General features: G+C 43.9%; 2 protein-coding genes and 1 long non-coding RNA gene across 7 annotated transcripts in view; 1 reads left to right on the top strand and 2 right to left on the bottom strand.

Moving 5' to 3' along the window:
- The window catches only part of STX6 (syntaxin 6), a 48755-nt gene extending 46747 nt beyond the window's left edge, over nucleotides 1-2008 (bottom strand). The window contains exon 1 of the mRNA XM_004013844.6: nucleotides 1747-2008. Coding sequence (XP_004013893.1) covers nucleotides 1747-1781 — 35 coding nt within the window. The 5' untranslated portion in view covers nucleotides 1782-2008. The remainder of the gene's footprint in view (nucleotides 1-1746) is intronic.
- Nucleotides 2009-2218: 210 nt separating this feature from the next.
- LOC101102078 (major histocompatibility complex class I-related gene protein) overlaps nucleotides 2219-22044 on the top strand; it is a 33004-nt gene continuing 13178 nt past the window's right edge. For 3 of the 5 annotated variants that reach the window (XM_042229156.2, XM_004013845.5, XM_060396675.1), the window contains exon 1: nucleotides 14832-15007. In XM_042229156.2, coding sequence (XP_042085090.1) covers nucleotides 14953-15007 — 55 coding nt within the window. In that variant the 5' untranslated portion in view covers nucleotides 14832-14952. Of the gene's footprint in view, nucleotides 2297-14831; nucleotides 15008-22044 lie in introns of those variants that run through there. The other 2 variants (XM_060396674.1, XM_042229157.2) reach the window with 1 other exon arrangement.
- LOC121816048 (uncharacterized) lies at nucleotides 15104-18939 on the bottom strand. Its single transcript, XR_006055503.1, has 3 exons — nucleotides 18720-18939; nucleotides 15945-16076; nucleotides 15104-15426 (listed from the first exon to the last, which is right to left on the bottom strand). It is a non-coding gene; the product is annotated as an uncharacterized LOC121816048 (long non-coding RNA).

A 22044-nucleotide genomic window follows, 5' to 3' on the forward strand; every position in this document is an offset into this window, starting at 1 on the left:
TGCAGTGAGTGTATTTTCAAAACTTTTAATAAACAGAGGTACATGGCTCCCCATATATTTCACCACATTATCTGGAGACATGTAGTTAATTTTACTTCTCCATAGCAAAAGGTTTTAATATCTTAAAGATATGAGCTAAAACAATGTACAAGTCAAACAAGACTCCTGACCAATGTTCCAATAAAGCAGTGATATCTAATCAGTGAGCAAGCCCTGGCAAACTGTACTATCAGGAAAAAAAGTCAAGATGGCAGAGCAATTTAGCATTTTCACAAATTCCATTTTAAAATGAAACAAAAAATTTTGATTATCTACAGCCTCCACTGCCAGACATAACCTTTGAAACCTAAGAATTAAGAATGTTTAAAGGAAAAACACACAGCTTTCACATTTAAAAATTAACCCCTAAAAAAAAATCAATTCTTCTAATAACATTTTCCAGGTAGAGATCTATGTATTATTAATCATCTAAACTCAGATTTTCCCACCTAAAGTCAGGTAAAGGCAAAAATATTTAGGGAAATGTTAAAATATATATAAATGTATCTTACTGTATCATGGATAATAAAGTATTTCACCTAGAGTATCACTTAAATTTTCTTAGAAGAACCTTTAAAAAAAAAAAAATCACATACACCCTCAAGCAACTGGTCAGCTTTTACCCTTACAGAAATAGAAATAGGGAGCTAGGAACTAGCTGAAAGCAAAGCAGTACTTTAGGGTGATTAGCACTGATCTCTCAGGAACTTTGCAGTTCTCAAATTTTTAACGTGTTTGACATTTAAAACAAAAGTTGTAACAACAAGATCCATCTTCCCTGAATTTGTTTAATGGCTACAAAGCCTATGTAACAGAGTGCCAAGTTTCTGGGTATCTGCAAACAACTGAGCAATCAAAGATGGAGTCACGACAGCTCACAGAGAAAAATAAGTTTAAGGCTATTCGAGTCTGAAAGGCAGAGGAAGAAATGGGGGAAACCTGTCAAACAGCCTGGATGAAATCAGGGAGTTAAAAAGCAAGCGCTCATTTCCTTTAGCACTGTGGGAAAAACCCAGTGCTAACAGAAAGCTAAGGAAAGTTTAGTTTGGCTGATTTCATTTTGTTTTCCTTCCAACATCATCACTGAGTTTGAACGGCTGCTTTCCTCCCCTCCCATTACTCAGTAAAAACTCCCCCACTGAATTGAGTCGTCTTCCGGAGCCAGGCGCCCCCGCCTCCAAGCCTGCTAACGTGCTCAGACGCCTCTGGGCATGTTGTGGTCTCACCAGTCTGCGGGGCCAGCGCTCCGAACTCAATGGACAATAGGAGCTCACCCCCGTCTACGCCAACTACAAAGCTCAGGAGGGCCATTTCCCTTTTCCTGCCCAGATGCTGTTTTTCCCCCTTCGAAGCAGGGCCCCGTGCTCCACTAAAGCCCCAGTTTGGTCTGGGACGCCTAAGCTCCCTTCCCACCTGCAGAAATGCTGAACCCCTCCTCCCGTTCAAACAAGTTATAGGGCAGCGCACAGGCCAAAGGGGACCCCCTTCCCAGGGGCTTGACTGGGGGCGTGGGTTTCAAAGTTCAGGTAGGACGGGAAAGGGAGGTCTCTGGACACTTGATCATGGCCCTCCAGGCTAAGCCGTCCCCACTGTCCCCACGCCAGCCTCTACTTGCCTCCCATCCCCCCTACAACGAGGAGAGGCGGGGAGGTGCGGGCAGGCAGCACGGCCACCGCCTCTTCCAGTGGAGCCCTCGGCAACACTCACCCTTTCACCACAAAGAAGGGGTCCTCCATGGACATGGCGTCCCGGCCCCCGGCCGCCTCACGTTTGCTCCGCGCACAGGGCGCCCGCGCCCTCCAAATTTCCCTCTGCCCACCCTATGCGCCTCGCGTAGCGGCCCGCGCCTCGGCCTGAGGGTCCCGAAGCCTCTGCGCGCGCAGGGCGGGGTGCACCGGCCAGCCGCTGGTCCAGCACTCGATGGGCACTGCAGACCAAATCCAGACTCTGGAGCCGGCCCCGCGGCTGTACCCTCCCCCGACTCCTCCCGGAGCGTCCGGCCGCCTGGCTCCGCCCCCAGGTTCCTCAGCCTCGGCCAATCACGAACGCCATCCGCCGCACCACTTCCGCACCCGTGCACACGTGATCACTGCCGACCCCGCCCCTCGTTGCCGGGTCCTAGGCACCTTGTCACACGACCCTGGAGGCGGGGCTCTGGGGGCGGCGGAAGAGGGCGGGTATTCTCTCCACTCGCCCCTCAGGATTCAGGGGCCGGAGCTGCTTGTCCCTACGCGGGAAAGGCATTCAGGTGTCCTAGGTATGCATTAGTATCTCCTTTGCATAATTCTTTCACCTTTCCTCTACTTTTGATACTTGATTTTGAAAACATATTGATTTAGAAATCCATCTCGTCCTCCACTTACAATAAAGCCTGCTCGTATACATTATCTGACTATATTGCACAACTTTATGTAGGTCTTACTATATCCAACAATGCGCTGAAGGCTGTATGTACATCATCTCAATATTCTTGGGGGGAAGGTATTATTACCATTTAGTAGATGAGAAAAGTTCAAAGAGGCTTCGAGATACAACCTGGACAGGGCAATCAGAGAATCTGTGCACTTTCCACCAGACGGCTGTGTTTTCTATTGCTGTGTACCTTTCTCGAAGTGACCAGTAAGATAATTTTTTCATACAGCATGTGATGCTTCCCAGGAGAAAGAACTTTTGAGGGACAAAGGAGGGGCCAGATATGGCAACTTCTTCTGAGCTAAATGGTTCAAAAGCACTTCCCAAAAGTATTTTGGTCAGAACAGTTATCAAATTCATATGCTAGATATGCTATGGGGTTTGTGAACATTAATTGCTGATTATCTTTGAGCACTTCCTGTATGTCAGGCACTGTGCGAGTGTTATCTCAGTTGCTCTCAGGAGGTAATTACTGTTGTTATCCCCATTTTACAAATGAGAAATCTGAGACTCTTGCAGGTTAAGTGACTTGCTTAAAGTACCAGTCTTTTTGGAGATGGAAGAGTCCTTTGAACCAGACAAATCCTGTTTGAACCTGAGTTCTGTTATTCAGTCCCTCATCTATAAAGCGTGCACAATAATATTTAGCTTGTGGATCGTTGTGAGGGTTAAATAAAAATGCACGGAAACCCCAAGGCCCCAAGGAAGTAAGGCAGTGAAGTCAGGGAAACTAGTCTGGAAGCTGCTGTGGTCATCCAGCCTGAAGGGCTGAGGACCAGAATAGGACAGCAGAGCAATTGTAAATGGAGAGGAAGCAGACAATCTGATAGGTATTTCCAAGGAAAAACAAAAACACCTAGACGTGGTGAAAGGCTGAATGGGGTTAAGGGGGAGAGAGGTGAAAATCAGACTCCAGGCTTCTCTGAGACCCTGGAGGAGCAGCTGAAGGAGGTCAGATGTAGGGGAAAAGAAGCTGTTGGAAGAGAACTGTTTTGCTTCTGAACATATTGAGATGGGGAACTCAAAAGGGATCAATCATTTTTCATTCATTCAACAAACACATGGAAATTGCAGAGAAGATGAGAATAAAGATTAAGAGTCATAGTTGCAGCCAGACTGTGCTCAGTCACTCATTTGTGTCTGACTCTTTGCAGCCCCATGGACTGTCGCCCACCAGGCTTCTCTGCCCGTGGAATTTTCCAGGTAAAAATACTGGAGTGGGGATCTGCCTGACCTAGGAATTGAACCCATGTTTGCTGTGTCTCTGGCCCTGGCAGGCAGACTCTCTAGCCCTGTTGCCACCTGGGCAGCTGGATTACCTGAGTTCAAATCCTAATTCTGCTATTTCCTGAGTATTGTGTCTTGGGCAAGCTGCTTAGTCTCTCACTGTCCTCAACTAAGAAATGAATACCATAATAGCACCTTGTTCATAGAGTGTCCGGAGAAGCCAATGGCACTCCACTCCAGTACTCTTGCCTGGGAAATCCCATGGATAGAGGAGCCTGCTAGGCTACAGTCCATGGGGTTGCCAAGAGTCAGACACGACTGAGCGACTTCCCTTTCACTTTTCACTTTCATGCATTGGAGAAGGAAATGGCAATCCACTCCAGTATTCTTGCCTGGAGAATCCCAGGATCGGGAGCCTGGTGGGCTGCCGTCTATGGGGTCACACAGAGTCGGACACGACTGACGTGACTTAGCAGTAGCAGCAGCATAGAGTGTCATCAGGATTAAATGAATCAGTGTCTGAGAAGTGCTTAGAATAGCACTAGCATGTGTTGTAGTCTTACTAAGTGCTAGGCACTGAGGATACAGAAATGAACAGGCTTGGTCCTTGACTTCAAGGGATTCTCAGACGAGCAGGAGAGCAAGGCCAGTTACATAATGAAAGAAAGGCATATGTTGCCAGAGAAACGCGGAGACAAGCCACCAGTCTATTTGTGTGTGGGGGAGGGTGGGGAGGACTTCTGAACAATGGCTAGAGGCAGCCAGGAGACAGCAGGGCAGCCTTTAGAGGAGCCATGGCAGGGGGCATTGCTGGAACGGAAAGAATAGGATTGTGGCCGCAGGAGCTAAGGCTGGAAATGGGCAGGCCCTTGACTGTGATGTTAAGAACTGTGAATACTCAGCTGAGGGAATTGACAGGATAATTCTGGCATTTGACATAGGTGCAGCAGTGGCTGAAAGGTCAGCTGGGAAGTCATGGCCCAGAGAAGGGGTGAGGGTGTCCTGAGATAGGCTCACTGCAACTAGGATGGAGAGGGGGGATATTTTTGAGAAATACTTTAGAGGCAACATGCGGGGATTTGGTGAGTGAATGGTTCAGCGTTCAGCGTTTTCAGAGTAGATGAAAGAAGTAGTGTTTTGGAGTTGGAAGTGGGTTGTTGTTAGTTCCAGTCACCGAGAAAAAGAACATAGGAGGGCTAGATTTAGGGTGGACATAAATTAACTGCTAGCTGGTTGATTTTCCGGGGCTTCCCGGGTGGTACACTGGTAAGGAATCCACCTGCCAATGCAGGAGACACAAGAGACATGGGTTTGATCCCTGGGTTGGGAAGACCCCCCTGGAGTAGGAAATGGCAACCCACTCCAGTATTCTTGCCTGGAAAATTCCATGGACAGAGGAAACTGATGGGCTACAGTCCATGGGGCAGTGAAGACTCGGACACAACTGAGGGTTAGAGCATGTATGTTGGTTCTCCCCACTAAACTGTAAACTCACAGAGGGAGGGAGACTTCCAATGTTACTACCACCTCAATGCCTGGCAAAGCCTCTGATTATCTGTTCCATGAAAGGGGTGTCTCTTTCTTTAATATGTCATTGTTTCTCAAACCAACCCAGACCTTGGCCTCTGCTGCCCCAAGGAAAGGGAAGTATAGCTAAAATGGAAGGAAAAATAAAGGAAGCTCTTTCTTTTCCCTCTTCTATTCTTTTTTTTCTTCTTTTCTTTTTCTCTTCTATTCTTTCAAATTTAACAGGCCTCAGATCCTGGCAGAAACAGAAACATAATAACTCAGGAAGAATACTCAGCAAAAAGTCATCTCCTCTACCCACTCCCCACCCTCCACTACCTTTTGAAAAAGAAGAGTTAAAAATTCTCATGGAGCGAAAAAATCAAAACAGTAGTTGCCTTTGGGTGGGGAGTATGATGAGGAAAGGAAACTTTCTGGGGGCTCGGGATTTTCTGTATTTTGACAGGACTGTAGGTTACACGGGTATGTGAATCTGTGAGGACTTGTCAAGCTATAGTACTTAGACTCTGTCCATTTTGCAGGAAAAGGCTAACATTCCAACTCTGAGATTTTGAGTGGTCAGCCGTGAAAACCTTGGGTCTCTGAGCAAGTCTCCAAAGTTAGGAGAGTGAGTGGTGGAAGATACTACTGGGATCCTGCAATGCATCTTGTGCTGAAATAGGAAATGCCAATGCAGAAAGAGGGCACAGGCCGCCAGGTCACGAGCTCATGAGGACGAGCATCAGAAAGGATCAAATCACACCCTGTTGCTAGGAATGCCAGAATAAACCCGGGCCACTTCCAACCCCTTAAAAGCTGTGAGAGTCCCATATCACTCCTACAAGCGGGTCTCTTCCATTCTCAGATGGGAATGGTATCTAAACTACTCCCTCACTAGGTCATTTTAAGGATCAATTGGAATGTTAAATGTGACTACATTTTGCAAAGTGTTTAAAATACTCTGTGTCCCCCTAGGTCCTTTTAAAAAATAGTTTTGAAATGTTTAATTGTGGTAAAATACACATAACATACAATTTTCCATCTTAACCATTTTAAAGTACACTGTTCAGCAGCGTTTACAGTCCCATTTTCAACCAACCTCCAGAACGTTTATTTGCAAAACTGAAACTCTGTGCCTGTTAAACATGTCCTTAGTCTCTCCTCCCCCATGCCTGACAACCACCATTCTACTTCCTACCTCTATGAATTTGACTTCTCTAGATACCTCGTGTAAGCGTTTGTCATACTCTCCTACAGTATTTGTAACACGTGTATCTCGTACAGTCTTTGTCTCTTGGTGATTGACTCTTTTCACTCGGCAGAAGGTATTCGAGGCTCAGTCATGTTGCAGCATGTGTCAGAATTTCCGTCCTTTTTGAGGCAGACATTCTATTGTATGTATCCATCACCTTTTGTTTGTTCATTCTTGTATTGATGGACACTTGGGTTGCTTCCACCTTTCGACGATTGTGAATAATGCTGCTATGAACATGGATGTACCAGTATGAAGTTGAGATACTGTTTTAAATTGTTTTGGGTGTATACCCACAATTGGAATTGCTGGATCATAATCGTCTGAAGAACTTCCAGACTGTGATAGTGGCTGCACCATTTTACATTCCCACTATAAGTGCACAAGAGTTTCAATTTATTCACATCTTTGCCAACATTTGTTATTTTTTTTTATGTGTGGTTTTGTTTCTGTAGTAGCCATCTTAATGGATTTGAAGTATGTCTCATTGTGGTTTTGATTTGCATTTCCCTAATAATTAGTGCTGTTGAACATTGTTTCATGTAAACATTTCATGGTATAAAATTCCCAAACTTAATTTTTATTTTTTAAAATTTTCTAAATTTTTATTATGTATTGGAATAGAGTTGATTTACAATGCTGTGTTAGTTTCAAGTGTACAGCAAAGTGAATCAGTTTTACATATATCTATTCTTTTTCACATTGCTTTCCCATTTAGGTTATTACAGAATATTGAGCAGCATTCCTTTGCCAAACTTTAAATACATGTTTTTCTATATAAATAAACAAATGGCTTATTGGCCATTTGTATATCTTCGTTTGGAGAAGGGAATGGCAACCCACTCCAGTATTCTTGCCTAGAAAATTCCATGGACAGAGCAGCCTGGAGGGCTACAGTCTATGGGATCCTAAACAGTTGGACTCGAGAAAGAAATGGCAACCCACTCCAGTATTCTTTCCTGGGGAATCCCATGGTCAGAGGATCGTGGGAGGCTACAGTCTGTGGGGTTGCAAGAGTTGGACACACCTGAGCGACTAAGCACAGCACATATCTTCTTTAGAGACATGTCTATTCGAGTCCTTTGCTCATTTAAAAATTGTGCTTGTCTTTTTGTTGTTGCATTCAACTTTTTGAAACAAGATTGAGTAAGGGAGAAAAGTGCTATGTAGACGTTAGGTATTATACTCTTCATCTTTATCCCAATCTTTTAAACGCCCTGAGATGCATGTGCTTGTTCTGGAGCACTCGAGAAGACACTGGCTCTTGTTGGCATCCAATGACCTGGCCATGTTTGCATTTCCCAGCACCAACCATAGGGAATATCCACATGCAAGTTGTGTTTTCTTTCCTTATATATCTAACACAAGAAAGTGATTAACAATTTCTGAAACATCCATTTGATGGGCACCAAAAATGTTGTTTAAAATTATGTATGACATATACTGAAAATAGCAAGACAATATTATATTTATAATATGATTTCAATTCTCATTTTTATATAAAGAAGCAGTTTTACACATAGAAAAAAGAAAATGTACTTAAAGTTTGACCATTTTCTACAATGGAGTATATACTTGGATAATCAGAAATATAAAAAGTAAAAAAATAAAGAAAAATTGAAGAAAGATAAGTGAGAAAGCCAGGTGACCACATATGCAAAAGTATAACAAAGGTTCAGTTCAGTTCAGTTCAGTCCAACTCTTTGCGACCCCATGAATCCCAGTACGCCAGGCCTCCCTGTCCATCACCATCTCCTGGAGTTCACTCAGACTCACATCCATCAAGTCAGTGATGCCATCCAGCCATCTCATCCTGTTGTCCCCTTCTCCTCCTGCCCTCAGTCCCTCCCAGCATCAGAGTCTTTTCCAATGAGTCAACTCTTCGCATGAGGTGGCCAAAGTACTGGAGTTTCAACTTTAGCATCAGTCCTTCCAAAGAACACCCGGGGCTGATCTCCTTTAAATGGACTGATTGGATCTTCTTGCAGTCCAAGGGACTCTCAAGAGTCTTCCCCAATACCACAGTTCAAAAGCATCAATTCTTTGGCACTCAGCTTTCTTTATAGTCCAACAACATCCATACATGACCACTGGAAAAACCATAGCTTTGACTAAATGGACCTTTGTTGGCAAAGTAATGTCTCTGCTTCTTAATATGCTGTCTAGGTTGATCATAGCTTTTCTTCCAGGGAGCAAGTGTCTTTTAATTTCATGGCTGCAGTCACCATCTGCAGTGATTTTGGAGCCCCACCGCGTCCCCCCCAGCCAAATAAAGTCTCTTACTGTTTCCACTGTTTCCCCATCTATTTCCCATGAAGTGATGGGAGCAGATGCCATGATCTTCATTTTCTGAATGTTGAGCTTTAAGCCAACTTTTTCACTCTCCTCTTTTACTTTCATCAAGAGGCTTTTAGTTCCTCTTCACATTCTGTCATAAGGGTGGTGTCATCTGCATATCTGAGGTTATTGATATTTCTCCTGGCAATCTTGATTCCAGCTTGTTCTTCTTCCAGCCCGGTGTTTCTCATGATGTGTTCTGCATAAAAGTTAAATAAGCAGGGTGACAATATACAGCCTTGATGTACTCCTTTTCCTATTTGGAACCAGCAGAAGACATTAAGAAGAGGTGGCAAGAATACATGGAAGAACTGTACAAAAAGATCTTCATGACCCAGATAATCATGATGATGTGATCACTAATCTAGAGCCAGACATCTTGGAATGTGAAGTCACGTGGGCCTTAGAAAGCATCACTACGAACAAAGCTAGTGGAGGTGATGGAATTCCAGTTGAGCTGTTTCAAATCCTGAAAGATGATGCTGTGAAAGTGCTGTGCTCAATATGCCAGCAAATTTGGAAAACTCAGCAGTGGCCACAGGACTGGAAAAGGTCAGTTTTCATTCCAGTCCCAAAGAAAGGCAATGCCAAAGAATGCTCAAACTACCACATAATTGCACTCATCTCACATGCTAGTAAAGTAATGCTCAAAATTCTCCAAGCCAGACTTCAGCAATACGTGAACCGTGAACTCCCTGATGTTCAAGCTGGTTTTAGAAAAGGCAGAGGAACCAGAGATTAAATTGCCAACATCCGCTGGATCATGGAAAAAGCAAGAGAGTTCCAGAAAACATCTATTTCTGCCTTATTGACTATGCCAAAGCCTTTGACTGTGTGGATCACAATAAACTGTGGAAAATTCTGAAAGAGATGGGAATCCCAGACCACCTGACCTGCCTCTTGAGAAATCTGCATGCAGGTCAGGAAGCAACAGTTAGAAGTGGACATGGAACAACAGATTGGTTCCAAATAGAAAAAGGAGGACGTCAAGGCTGTATATTGTCACCCTGCTTATTTAACTTATATGCAGAGTACATCATGAGAAACACTGGACTGGAAGAAACACAAGCTGGAATCAAGATTGCCGGGAGAAATATCAATCACCTCAGATATGCAGATGACACCACCCTTATGGCAGAAAGTGAAGAGGAGCTAAAAAGCCTCTTGATGAAAGTAAAAGAGGAGAGTGAAAAAGTTGGCTTAAAGCTCAACATTCAGAAAACTAAGATCATGACATGCTCCCATCACTTCATGGGAAATAGATGGGAAACAGTAGAAACAGTGTCAGACTTTATGTTTTTGGGCTCTAAAATCACTGCATGTGGTGACTGCAGCCATGAAATTAAAAGACGCTTACTCCTTGGAAGAAAAGTGATGACCAACCTAGATAGTATATTCAAAAGCAGAGACATTACTTTGCTGACTAAGGTCCGTCTAGTCAAGGCTATGGTTTTTCCTGTGGTCAGGTATGGATATGAGAGTTGGACTGTGAAGAAGGCTGAGTGCTGAAGAATTGATGCTTTTGAACTGTGGTGTTGGAGAAGACTCTTGAGAGTCCCTTGGACTGCAAGGAGATCCAACCAGTCCATTCTGAAGGAGATCAGCCCTGGGATTTCTTTGGAAGGAATGATGCTAAAGCTGAAGCTCCAGTACTTTGGCCACCTCATGCGAAGGGTTGACTCATTGGAAAAAACTCTGATGCTGGGAGGGATTGGGGGCAGGAGGAGAAGGGGACGACAGAGGATGAGATAGCTGGATGGCATCATGGGCTCGATGGATGTGAGTCTGAGTGAACTCTGGGAGATGGTGATGGACAGGGAGGCCTGGCGTGCTGCGATTCATGGGGTCGCAAAGAGTCGGACATGACTGAGCAACTGAACTGAACTGAACTGAACTGTTGTTCCATTGTTGAAAGGCAGATATGACATTTACCCTCTTCTATGAATTTGTTAGTGCACAGGGAAGGAAAAAACCACAATCTCGCTTGGTAAACTAGTGAGTAACAACAATAGTTATAATGATTGCTAACATTTACTTACTATGGACCAGACATTGTGCTAAGTAATATACATGCATACTCTTCAGAAGTGGCTCCAAAATTTCTACATGGGGCAGGTTTAGAATGTAACTTCTTTGGACAACAGGGCTAGGAGACTTGAACTGACCTTAGATGGCAGACCCAGTGTATGTTTTGAAATTATGGGTTATTTGGGATGTTAATTATGTGTATGTGGTAATGATGCTCTAAAGTCCCAAAAGGGGCTTGCCAGGTGGCACTAGTGGTGAAGAACCTGTCTGCCAATGCAGGAGATGCAAGAGATGTGTGTTCAATCCCTGGGTCAGGAAGATTCCCTGGAGGAGGAAATGGCACCCCACTCCAGTATTCTTGCCTGGAGAATCCCATGGACAGAGCAGCCTGGTGGGCTACAGTTCATGGGGTCGCAAAGAATTGGACACAACTGAAGTGACTTAGCACACATGCACACATGCACACATGCACCAAGCAGGAGACACAGGTTTGATCCCTGGGTCATGAAGATCCCTGGAAGAAGGAAATAGCAACCACTCCAGTATTCTTGCCTGGAAAATTCCATGGGCAGAGAAGCCTTCCGGGCTACAGTCCATGGGGTCACAAAAGAGCTGGACACAACTTACCAACTAAACAACAATAACAGAAGTCCCAAGAAGTGACAGATCACCTCTTAGTTCCATCATTGCTGATTTCATTGAATCCACACAACTCTATAAGGCAGATATTGTTATGACCCCCATATTCCACAAGAGAAACCCGAGGCTTGGAGAGGTTGATAATTTGTCTACGTCTCGTAGGTATGAAGTGGCAGAGCCCCATTTGAAGACAAGTTTGTCTGACTCCTAAACCCATGTTCTTTGCTATAGTACTTTATTGATCATTTGTACAAGGGCTAGCCTTGTCCCAAAATTGGTGAATGGATTTTACCTAACCACTGAAAATGGCTCATATCAGATTTCACAGACATAATGCAGGCACATGCAGACACACACACACACACACCCCTGTTGAACTTCTTAAAACACCCCAGAGGAAACTACTTATTGAAAGGGATAAAATACACTACAGTGTATTGAAAACAGTCAGTTCAGTTCAGTTCAGTAGCTCAGTTGTGTCTTATTCTTTGCAACCCCATGGACTGCAGCATGCCAGGCCTCCCTGTCACAATATATTTAATGAATTAGACTTTTTGCTAACTTAATAATTTGTCTTTTGGTCTTTGAGGATGACTTGTCCCATTGCAAATGGGTCAGATTCTTCAGAAGGACCTCAAGATATATATAATAAAACAGTGTTTAAAAACCAAAGACATAGATCCATAGTAAACAAGATAAACACAAACTACTCTGACAAATACAGCTTGGGGTTCAAGGATTAGACAATTGCTTAGTGGTAGAGCTAGTTCCCAAGGAGAATGAATAGGACACTTCTCACTCCAATGCTTTCCAGCGTAGTCACGCAGTCTTCACTTGTCCTTTAAGATACTGACACTTATTAAATCCATTTACTTAAAAATTTTAAGACTATTAAGGCTATGCCATAAAAATGCATGTTGGTACTGGGAAATTGTTAAGTGAAAAATAAATTACAAAATAATATTAGGATGTAAAACTCTGTTTTGGTAAAATGAATCCCCCAAAGTGTGTTTGTATACATACATATATAGTCACCGGAGAAGGCAGTGGCACCCCACTGCAGTACTCTTGCCTGGAAAATCCTATGGACGGAGGAGCCTGGTAGGCTGCAGTCCATGGGGTCGCTAAGAGTCGGACACAACTGAGCAACTTCACTTTCACTTTTCACTTTCATGAATTGGAGAAGGAAATGGCAATCCACTCTTGTGTTCTTGCCTGGAGAATCCCAGGGATGGGGGAGCCTGGTGGTCTGCTGTCTATGGGGTTGCACAGAGTCGGACACGACTGAAGCGACTTAGCATAGCATATATAGTCACAGCAAAGTACTGAAAAGAAATATACTAAAATGTTAACATTGGCTTTCTCTGAAGAGTGATTTTTATCTTATTACTCTGATTTTTTAATGTGCTTTCAAGTTTTCTGGGTTGTATTTGTTAATTTGCACTTAGGATAAAATGACTTAAAAATGAAAAGCACAGTCACCATACCTACTTTCTAATGTAAATGCTGCAGACTGCAGTACAGTATGCAGTTTTGTAACAAGATAGGAACAGAAATTCAAAGGAAGACATGAATCTCCTGCTGTGGGACATCAGTGCTAGTGAGAGATCCCAGGGACTGTTGGGGGCTCTGAGAGTGAGAGGCACAGGGGTGCATTTGTTAAGTGAAGAATTAAGGGAAAGAAAGAGAAGGGAAGGAGGAAGGAAAGGAAGAAATATGAAGGTCTGAGAAGACAAGGTGCTAGGAGATGCTGAGGGTTGTTAAATATCATTATTATTTCATTATTTGGCTTCTTTTTTTTTCTTTTGGGATATGGAGAACATGTAGTTTTCTGTTGCTCCTAGAACAAATTACTACAAGACTAAGTGCCCTAAAACAACACAGATTTATTCTCTTACAGTTCTGGAGGTCAGGTATCCAAAAGTGGGTCTCAGGGGCTAAAATGAAACTGATGGCAGGGCTGTGTTCCTTTTGTAGGCTCTAGGAGAGACTCTCTTCTTTTTATTTCCAGTTCTAGAGACTGTCTCAATTTTATAAAAACCCTTGAGATTGGACCCACCAGATAATCCTGGATAATCTCCCCATCTCAAGATTTTAAAGTTCATTTTATCTGCTAAGTCCCTTTTGCCACGCTAGGTAATATATTCACAGGTTCTAGAAATTAGAATATGGGTATCTTTGGGGTGAGGAAGGGGGTGTTATTCCACCTAGCGCAGAAGGAAACTGGTATGTTCTGCTATCTACCTTGTACGCTGTAAACATAACCTCATCTAAATCTTCAACAAGCCTTGTGAAATATATGTCAGAATTTGCTTTTAACGCTGAGGAGACTGATGCCGGTAGGGAAGGATGGGGGGATGGGATAGTTAGAGAGCTTGGGATGGATATGTATACACTGCTGTATTTAAAATGGTTGACCAACAAGGGTGTTCCATATAGCACAGGGCACTCTGCTAAATGTTATGTGGCAGTCTGTGGTAGGAGGGGAGTTTGGGGGAGAACGGATACATGAATACGTATGGCTGAGTCCCTTCATTGTTTACCTGAAACTATCACAACATAGCTTCTTAATCAGCTATACCCCAATACAAAAGAAAAAGTTTTCAAAGCAAAATAGAAAAATTGAGGAAACTGAGCCTCAACACAGTTTGGGATTCTGTACAAGGTCAAGTAGCTAGGATGCAAACATCCCAGGTCCCTGAGCAGGAGCTCAAGCCAGCCTGCCTGGTGGCCTTGCCTCCACTCATCTCTCCCACTCACCTCTACATCCTCTCTCCTGTCTGGGCTTGTTCTCCAACTCCCTGAACAAGCTTATGCTTCTGTTTCCCAGGTCATTGTGCTCTCCTGATGACCATGTAGCTGTGGCTTTGTGCTGAGGTTTGCTAATCGAGGAAGCCAAGCCAGCTGCCCCTCAGAATCTTCTTTAAGGCCCAGGTCTCCCTTGATTCAAGCATTTTTGAGCTATTGCGCTGGGGCTGCTTCAACAGCATGGAAGATAGATGTAAGCTAAAAATGACAGGATAGTCTAGGGGATACATATTATATCAGACATGTGGACTGCAGCATTATAGGAAGCCAGAGCAAGTCCTGGGAACTTTGTGTGAATCTTTCTCATGGACCTTGGGTGAAATCTAAGCTCCAGGGGGACCAGAACTGATTTATCCTTGTGTTCCCTGTGTCTTTCTTATAGCTGTGCTCCATAAATATTTAGAAGTTGGTCATAGGACCAAGATAGGAACAGCAAAATGAGCAATCAGTGTCTCAGACCAACAAAGGGTTAAAGGTCACTGGGGAAGGCAGTGCTTTAGTTTTCTGTTGCTCTCTATGCTACCTAGCAACTGATGACACCAACATTTCCACTGTTTTGACTGGGAGAGAGACCTTGAATGTCACAGTTGCTGAATCACCAAAAAACGGAGAGAGCCGATACAGTACAGGTTCTTGAAAGATCAACAGGGACCTATGAGTGTTTTTGTTAAAAGAATCAGAAGAGAAGGATTCTAGAGGGGCTGATGATGCTCCTGTTGCCTCTCATCATTGTATTAATGATGAAGCTCAGCGATGCTCGTGAGTACCCCAAGTTCTCTTTACTCTCAACTCCCCAGCTGAGGGAGCCTCTGGGAAACAGTTTGTCTTCCTAAAACTCACGGTGAAATGAAGAAGCCAGGGGCAGAAAAGTGTGTTTATTCAACCCAGGACTTGGAGTGATGAACTTCACGTGTGTAGGATCTTGATGTTACCCACCTTTTCTGAGGGGTTGGAAGCCATTCTGGAAAGACGCTCTGGGTAACTTCCTCACTTCCTACTTCCTTTCTGAACGTTGCTCCCTTTCTTTTCTGCTCATGCCTTTTCTTTCACTTTTGTTTTTCCTCCCTGCTAGCTTGGTGAGTCTCATGAGAATGTGGTCAGGGTTTCAGGGGCACTGAAGAGTAGAGCAGATCCTTTGTTCACATTTATTTGTTTATCCTCCTCACCACAAGCCCTACCTGTAACACAAGATCCCAGAAAGATAAAACCATGGTTCTGAACTTGTGTACTGAATGTAAGAGTTATCCACTAAGTAGAAAAACGTTTTCATTGTATGGGGAACCTGTGTTACGAGGGAAGCAGTTGCTTTCTGTTTCCCCCAATACACAAGAATACTGGTGGGTTGGAAGCAACAGGCTTCTCTGCTGTAAGCAACTGCTTTCTCAGCTAGAGTTCAGCACCCCCAGGGGGTTGCTGGACAACATCTAGGCTACCATCATAGGCAATGATGCATGAGCATGATGGGAAGGAGCTCTTTCAAAACATCTGTGTGTTTTTTGATGACCTACTATGTGATGGCACTTTTGGGAACATGATCATGGACAAGATAGACTTAGATCCTAATTCTATAGAACTTAATCCAGAAAAGTCCTACCATTCAAGTCAGAAATGGGAAAGATTGAGGGTGAAGGTAAGAGACGGAGGATAAAAAGAGGGCAGGGGTGATATTTCTAGAAGGTAAAAGCCTATATATTACCTGTATTTGATTCTCAAAGAACTCTCCAATAATGAACAGAGTCTGAAGTACACGCAGGTCTTCCACCCACAGTCCCGGGCTTTCCCACAAAATCATAGCGTCTCTGGATGTGGATGCTCGGCACTTTGATAACTGGAGGGATGAGAAATAGAACCAGTCATCTCTGAAGGGCAGGGAAGGTCACCTTGCACTGGCTCTCCTTCTCTTGGCTCCTTCTGCTGCATCCTTCTCTGCCCTGTGTTGTGTCCTGGAGGGTTGACTGCTACAGACGACATCACCCGGTCTCTCTCACAGTCTGATTTCTGTTTGGGTTCACCCAATAGAAGACACCGAGGGAAAGCAATCAGAGAACAAAGTGAGGTTGAGGTATAACCTTCCTCTTTTCCCTCTCTCTCTAGTGCCTCTGGCAGTATAATAGCTGTGTCCCTCCGCAATATAGTTTTCCATGAATGGCCCCTTCTTCATGGTTCTACCTATCATTGGGCTTCAGGAACACTATTGGTTCCTCTAATCGCTACAACCCTAGGGCTGGTAACGGCTTCCTATAACTGCTAGCTTCTGGGTTCCCTAACATCCCTCATTTGTTCCTGTAACCTTGCTCACAGCTCTGTGAAGAGTCCCTCCACTGAAGTTTCTTCATGTGACTCATCTAGAGTGAAGGCTATTACCCGCCAGGACCCTGACTGAGCATGCTGAGCATTGAGGAATGCTAACAGGGAAGGGAGATGGGGCTATGAAAAAGGACCTAGTCTTCTTGATATTTGGACCTAATGCTGGCCCTGAGTGGGAGCTTCTAGAGGTGGAAATGCAGGGAGGAGATACCAGAGTGTTTGAGATCACAGAGCAATAAGATCACTCCAGCATCACTTCCAGTGTGGTGTTCTCATTGACTCCATAGCCTTCAGTAACCTGCTCTTGCCTTTGTACTCCCATAGGTCCTGCTCCCAGTTTTATAATTGTCTATCTACCAAAATCTTTCAGTCATGGCTCTCCTTAAAGCGGGGGAGGGAGAGCTCATTTTTCTCATTTTCCTTGTATGTTCTAGTGACCAATAGGCACTTAATAAATACCTCTTGGGATTTATGTTCCAAGGTGATGTTTCTAAGAAATTGAAGTGTTCTGACTGTACGCCCTAGAGCAGGGGTCCCCAACTCCTGGGGCCAAGGTAAGCGGCAGGCAGGTGAGCAAACAAGCAAAGCTTCATCCATATTTATAGCTGCTCCCCATAGCTCGAATTACCACCTGAGCTCACCTCCTGTCAGATCAGCCACAGCATTAGATTCTCATAGGAACACTCAAGAACTTGCTGCGAACTATGCATGGGAGGGATCTAGGTTGCATACTTTTTTATGAGAATCATCCTGAAACCGTCCCCCACCCCTCGGTCATTACCGAGTCTGTGGAAAAGTTGTCTTCCAGGAAACCAATCTGCGGTGCTAAAAAGGTTGGGGACTGCTGCCATAGAGAACTGGGGCAGCAATAATGACTAAATTCATGACTGTGGTTTATTCTGGTTGCAGAATTTGTATGAAAAAGAAAGAGGTTTCCAGCCTGTGGGAAACTGGGAGCTGGGCGTGGTGGGTATAATCAGGCGGGGCAGGCATGGGATCTTGCTTGCAGAGCCATATGTGGTTTGTATGGCTGATCGTGAAAAACACCAAGGTCAGTCTCTTGATGTTATTCATAACTCTATGGATATTGCAATATGGATGCTGTATCAATCTGGTTCATGAAGTCCTCCACAGACAAGGACTGATGATAGACAAGTCCCCAGAATTGTCAACTGGGCTAGTGTTAAGAGACAGGCTTGCAAATTATCTGCTAAGAAATGACCTTGAGTTCCAAGAGTTAACAGGAGAAAATATGGGCCCTTGCTATAGACCTTATTAGACTTCAGTCTGTTTCCATGGAGCTGTTGCCAAGGTACAAGCAGTAGAAATTTCTCCAAGATACTGTTTTACTTCCCTAAGGCCCTCTTCTTCTTAGTTGACATTGAATCTATCTAAATCTGAGAAATTCAACTAATTTGTGGATTTTCTTCTGACTAGTGGGAATATTTGTCTATTCTTACTAAAACCCATTGACCTCAGTCATCCTCTCACCCTAGAGGATTGCCAAGGTCTCAAAGGAAGGGGCCTAGTTTAAAGATAAAACACATGACTTTTAAAATATTTGCTTTATGAAACCCAAATTGAGACAGATGATATAGGACATTCTTTCTGATGGCCAAGTTTATATTTATTATGGAAAACCTTTCAAGAGTATGAGTACCAAATCACATTTTGTTACAACTTCAATGAATCATTTTATAAGAATAGAATTCATAAAATTGTAATTCTTCTGGGAAATAGGAGACCTGTGGTCATCATCATATACAGAGAGTACTGGGGGAAAAACCATCAAGGGTCATTCATTCATTCTCTGAAGGTCTACATGGCCCATAGTAGTCTCCTTGCTATTCCTTAAACACATGAAATGGGCAACTTTCTGGAGCACTTGGGCTGACTTCCTTTCTCCATTCACATCTCTGCTCAAGTGCCACCTGCTGAGATGGCCTTTCCTGGTCCCTCTACCTGTAAGATCATCCCTCTTCACGTTCTATTTTCCTTGTTTTTGTCTTTTTTAAAATTAGTTTTTCTCTTTTTAAAATTTTCTTTTTTTCATTATTTTTTTCTCCATTAAAAAAAATTTGTTTATTTTTGTGTATATTTCCTTTCCCTGCTGTATTTCTCTTCAAAACCCTTATCAGCAGCTGATCTTGTGTTATGTACTTACCTACTGCCAGTCTTCCTTCTAGAAAGGAGTTCAGATAGCTGGGACATTGATGTATTCATTGCCGTATTCCTAGCAGTTAGGACTGTGCCTACTGGAAGTTCAGAAAAGAATAAAATTTAAAAGGGACACTGGTAACCTCCAAAGGGTAGCCTTAAAAGAGTAACTAAAAAGTCAAACTGCCGCATTCAGTACTTCCTGGCCCCCAACAAGTTTCTGTAGTGAGAGGAGTTGTTAGGAGAGACTGGCAGTTCTTGAAGTGTATAGAGCCACCCACATCACTGCATAGTTGGACAAGTGTCCAAAGGCCCTCTTAACTAAAAATATCACCCTCCACTTCTCCCTCTCATTCCCACGATGCCTGAAATTCCAGACAGTAGTTCCCAGGAATCATAATAATTTTGACTGTGTTAAGGCATAGGGCCACTTGGGAGGGCCAACAAATAATTGGGGCTTTGTTGAACTGGTCATCCAATCAGGACCCATGGCCAGTTGTAGGAAGGGCTGGAGTCCAGTTCCCCTGGGACAGGAAAATCTGGGATTAGTGAGTCATCCTTGACACAAGGGGGCGGGAGAGAGCAATGATGAGCTTTGTGAGGAGCCTGAAACAGAGCCTGGGATGGGGAAGGGCCTCTGCTTCTGAAGAGCTGGGCAGTCTAAGGCAGAGAGGCTTCCTGCTTGAGAGGTCAGAGGGAAATTCTTGGGCCCTCTACTTATGGATTCTAAGGATGATCTTGGACAATTTCCTTTGTCTCTCTGAATCCATTTCCTATCTGTGAAATGGGAATTTTCAGAAAGTGAAAAGTGTTAGTCAGTCAGTCATGTCCAACTCTTTGCAACCCCATGGACTATAGCCCACCAGGCTCCTCTGTCCATGGGATTCTCCAGGCAAGAATACTGGAGTGGGTAGCCATTCCCTTTTCCAGGGGATCTTCCAACCCAGGAATCAAATCCGGGTTCCCACGTTGCACACGGATTCTTCACTGTCTGAGCCACCAGGGGAGCCCTGGGAATTTTAAGATCTACCTCAAAAGGTTGCAGGGCTTCTCAGGTGGCTCAGATGGTAAAGAGTCTGCCTGCAATGCAGGAGGCCCTGTTTTGATCCCTGGGTTGAGAAGATCCCCTGGAGAATGGACTGGCTACCCACTCCAGTATTCTTGCCTGGAGAATTCCATGGACACTGGAGCCTGGTGGCTACAGTCCATGGGGTCACGAAGAGTCATCCACGACTGAGTGGCTGAGCACACACACACACACACACACACACACACACACACACACACAAAAGGTTGCAATGATAAGTAAATATAATTCATGTTTATCAAAGACTTAGCATGGTAGCTATCACATGGTTTGCACTCAAGAAATAAGTGTGGTTCTGAGGGTTATGATTCAGATTTTGCTGTGCTCCATGGCGCATGGAAGGCCTAACTGCCTAGCAGGTTTTCTACCTCCTCCTTGTGGCATTTCTGGATCCCTTCATGGGAGAGCAGGATGTCTCTCCTAGTTGCTGGAACATTCCATTGGTGCCTCTTTTGTGGCACTTACTGCTTGCTGCCATATATTCCTGTGTTGTATTTATTTTTGTCCTGTTCTTTGGCTCTCCAATGGGCTTCCCTGATGGTTCAGCTGGTAAAGAATCCGCCTGCAATGTGGGAGACCTGGGTTCAATCCCTGGGTTGGGAAGATCCCTTGGAGAAGGGAAGGGCTACCCACTCCAGTATTCTGGCTTGGAGAATTCCATGGACTGTATAGTCTGTGGGGTTGCAAAGAGTTGGACACAACTGAGCGCCTTTCACTTTCGTTTTCACTTTGGCTCTGCAATAATACTGTAAATTCCTGGAGGAAAAGAACTGGTGTCTGATCTATCTTTCCCTTCCTGGCATTGCCTCACAATTCCTCTTACATGTAGAAACTCAAATATCAATTGCCCTCATGGATGACTATCTGAAAATACGTTAGCAGTTATTGTCATTTCCACAGCCTTTTGTCAAAATGGTCCAGCTAGTTCATCTACAGGCTAAAAGGAACATAATTTCGGATGTAAAGTCACCACTGTATTTGATCTGATTGCTGTTCAGTTGTGTTGTTCAGGCTTTTAAGCAACGTCTATCAGAGCCTGTTGGGACAGAGCAGCCTCTTTGAGAAGCAGCTTGACTGGCCTAGACAGAAGACCAAATTCAAAATTGTAGATTTCAGTCCACTAAGTGGATTGATGTCGATAATCTGTTCATGGAAAGGGAGAGAAAAACCCAATTTTGTAATTATTGCAACAAGAAAAAAGAATCAGAAGGTCAGAATGAATCATATGAAATTGCCATTTTGGTAGATCAAAACTAGTCCAATAGAGGTCTTTTAAAATGATTCAACCTTCATAGTTATATGGAAATCTAATCATCCGGGCAGCATATCCATAGGAATATAACTTATCACAAGGTCTAATGTATCATGAGAGAAAGGATACCATGAATTTTCTCCTGTTTTTTTTTTTGTTCTGAGTTACTGACTTAACATCTGTCAACCAACTTCCCATCACAGCTGAGGTAACATTTTAGAAGCCCAAGTAAGGAGCAAGCGTGGCTCATACCTATGGATACACCAGATGGGTAATTGGGTGCATGGCAGAGGAAGGGGACAAGGCTGTGATGTCTTGGAGCAGAGCCACACCTTGACTGCACGAGGCTGGATGGGCAGGCGACTGGCAGATGGAGGCCAGCCTTTACGGGCAGAGAACCCTTTGAAGTCAGGGCTGGCTAGTGGAGAAAATCTGCTCCGAAACCAGGAATAAGACTTGGAGGTTGGAGAAAAGGGCATTCCACTGTCCTTGGACAGCTGACAACAGACCATGTGTTTCTCTATTGGCCTCTAAACTCTGGATTATGCAAATCTTTATGAAGTTACATTTTTGTAAGAAAGTAAAATTACATGGATTGTAGATATTATGTATAGAGATGATGTCAGTGATACTCATTTAGAATAAATAACCCCATTGAGCAGTAATACCCCCAAGTTGGTAATACTGTTTTTTGTTTGTTTGTTTGTTGGCATCTGCTAGGCATGCAGACCCCAGATGTCATAGAAGGAAACCCAGTTTCCGAGGGAAGTTCTATGTGTCAATGACTCTTTTTGTCTATATGTCATAGAACTCTTTTAAAAATCCTTCTTCCTCCCTCTCTCTTATTCTTTGTCTGGGATTTGATTTCTGTGAGGCTTTTTGCTATCAGAAGCATGGAGGCAATTCCTACCTATTTCTTTTCCCTTCACCCCCTCAGCTCCAGCCCCAGGCCTCACTGCTTTTCCCGGAATGTGCCAGGTTGACCTTTCCTTG

The sequence above is a fragment of the Ovis aries genome, chromosome 12 (assembly GCF_016772045.2).
Source record: "Ovis aries strain OAR_USU_Benz2616 breed Rambouillet chromosome 12, ARS-UI_Ramb_v3.0, whole genome shotgun sequence".
Classification (NCBI taxonomy): Eukaryota; Metazoa; Chordata; class Mammalia; order Artiodactyla; family Bovidae; genus Ovis; species Ovis aries.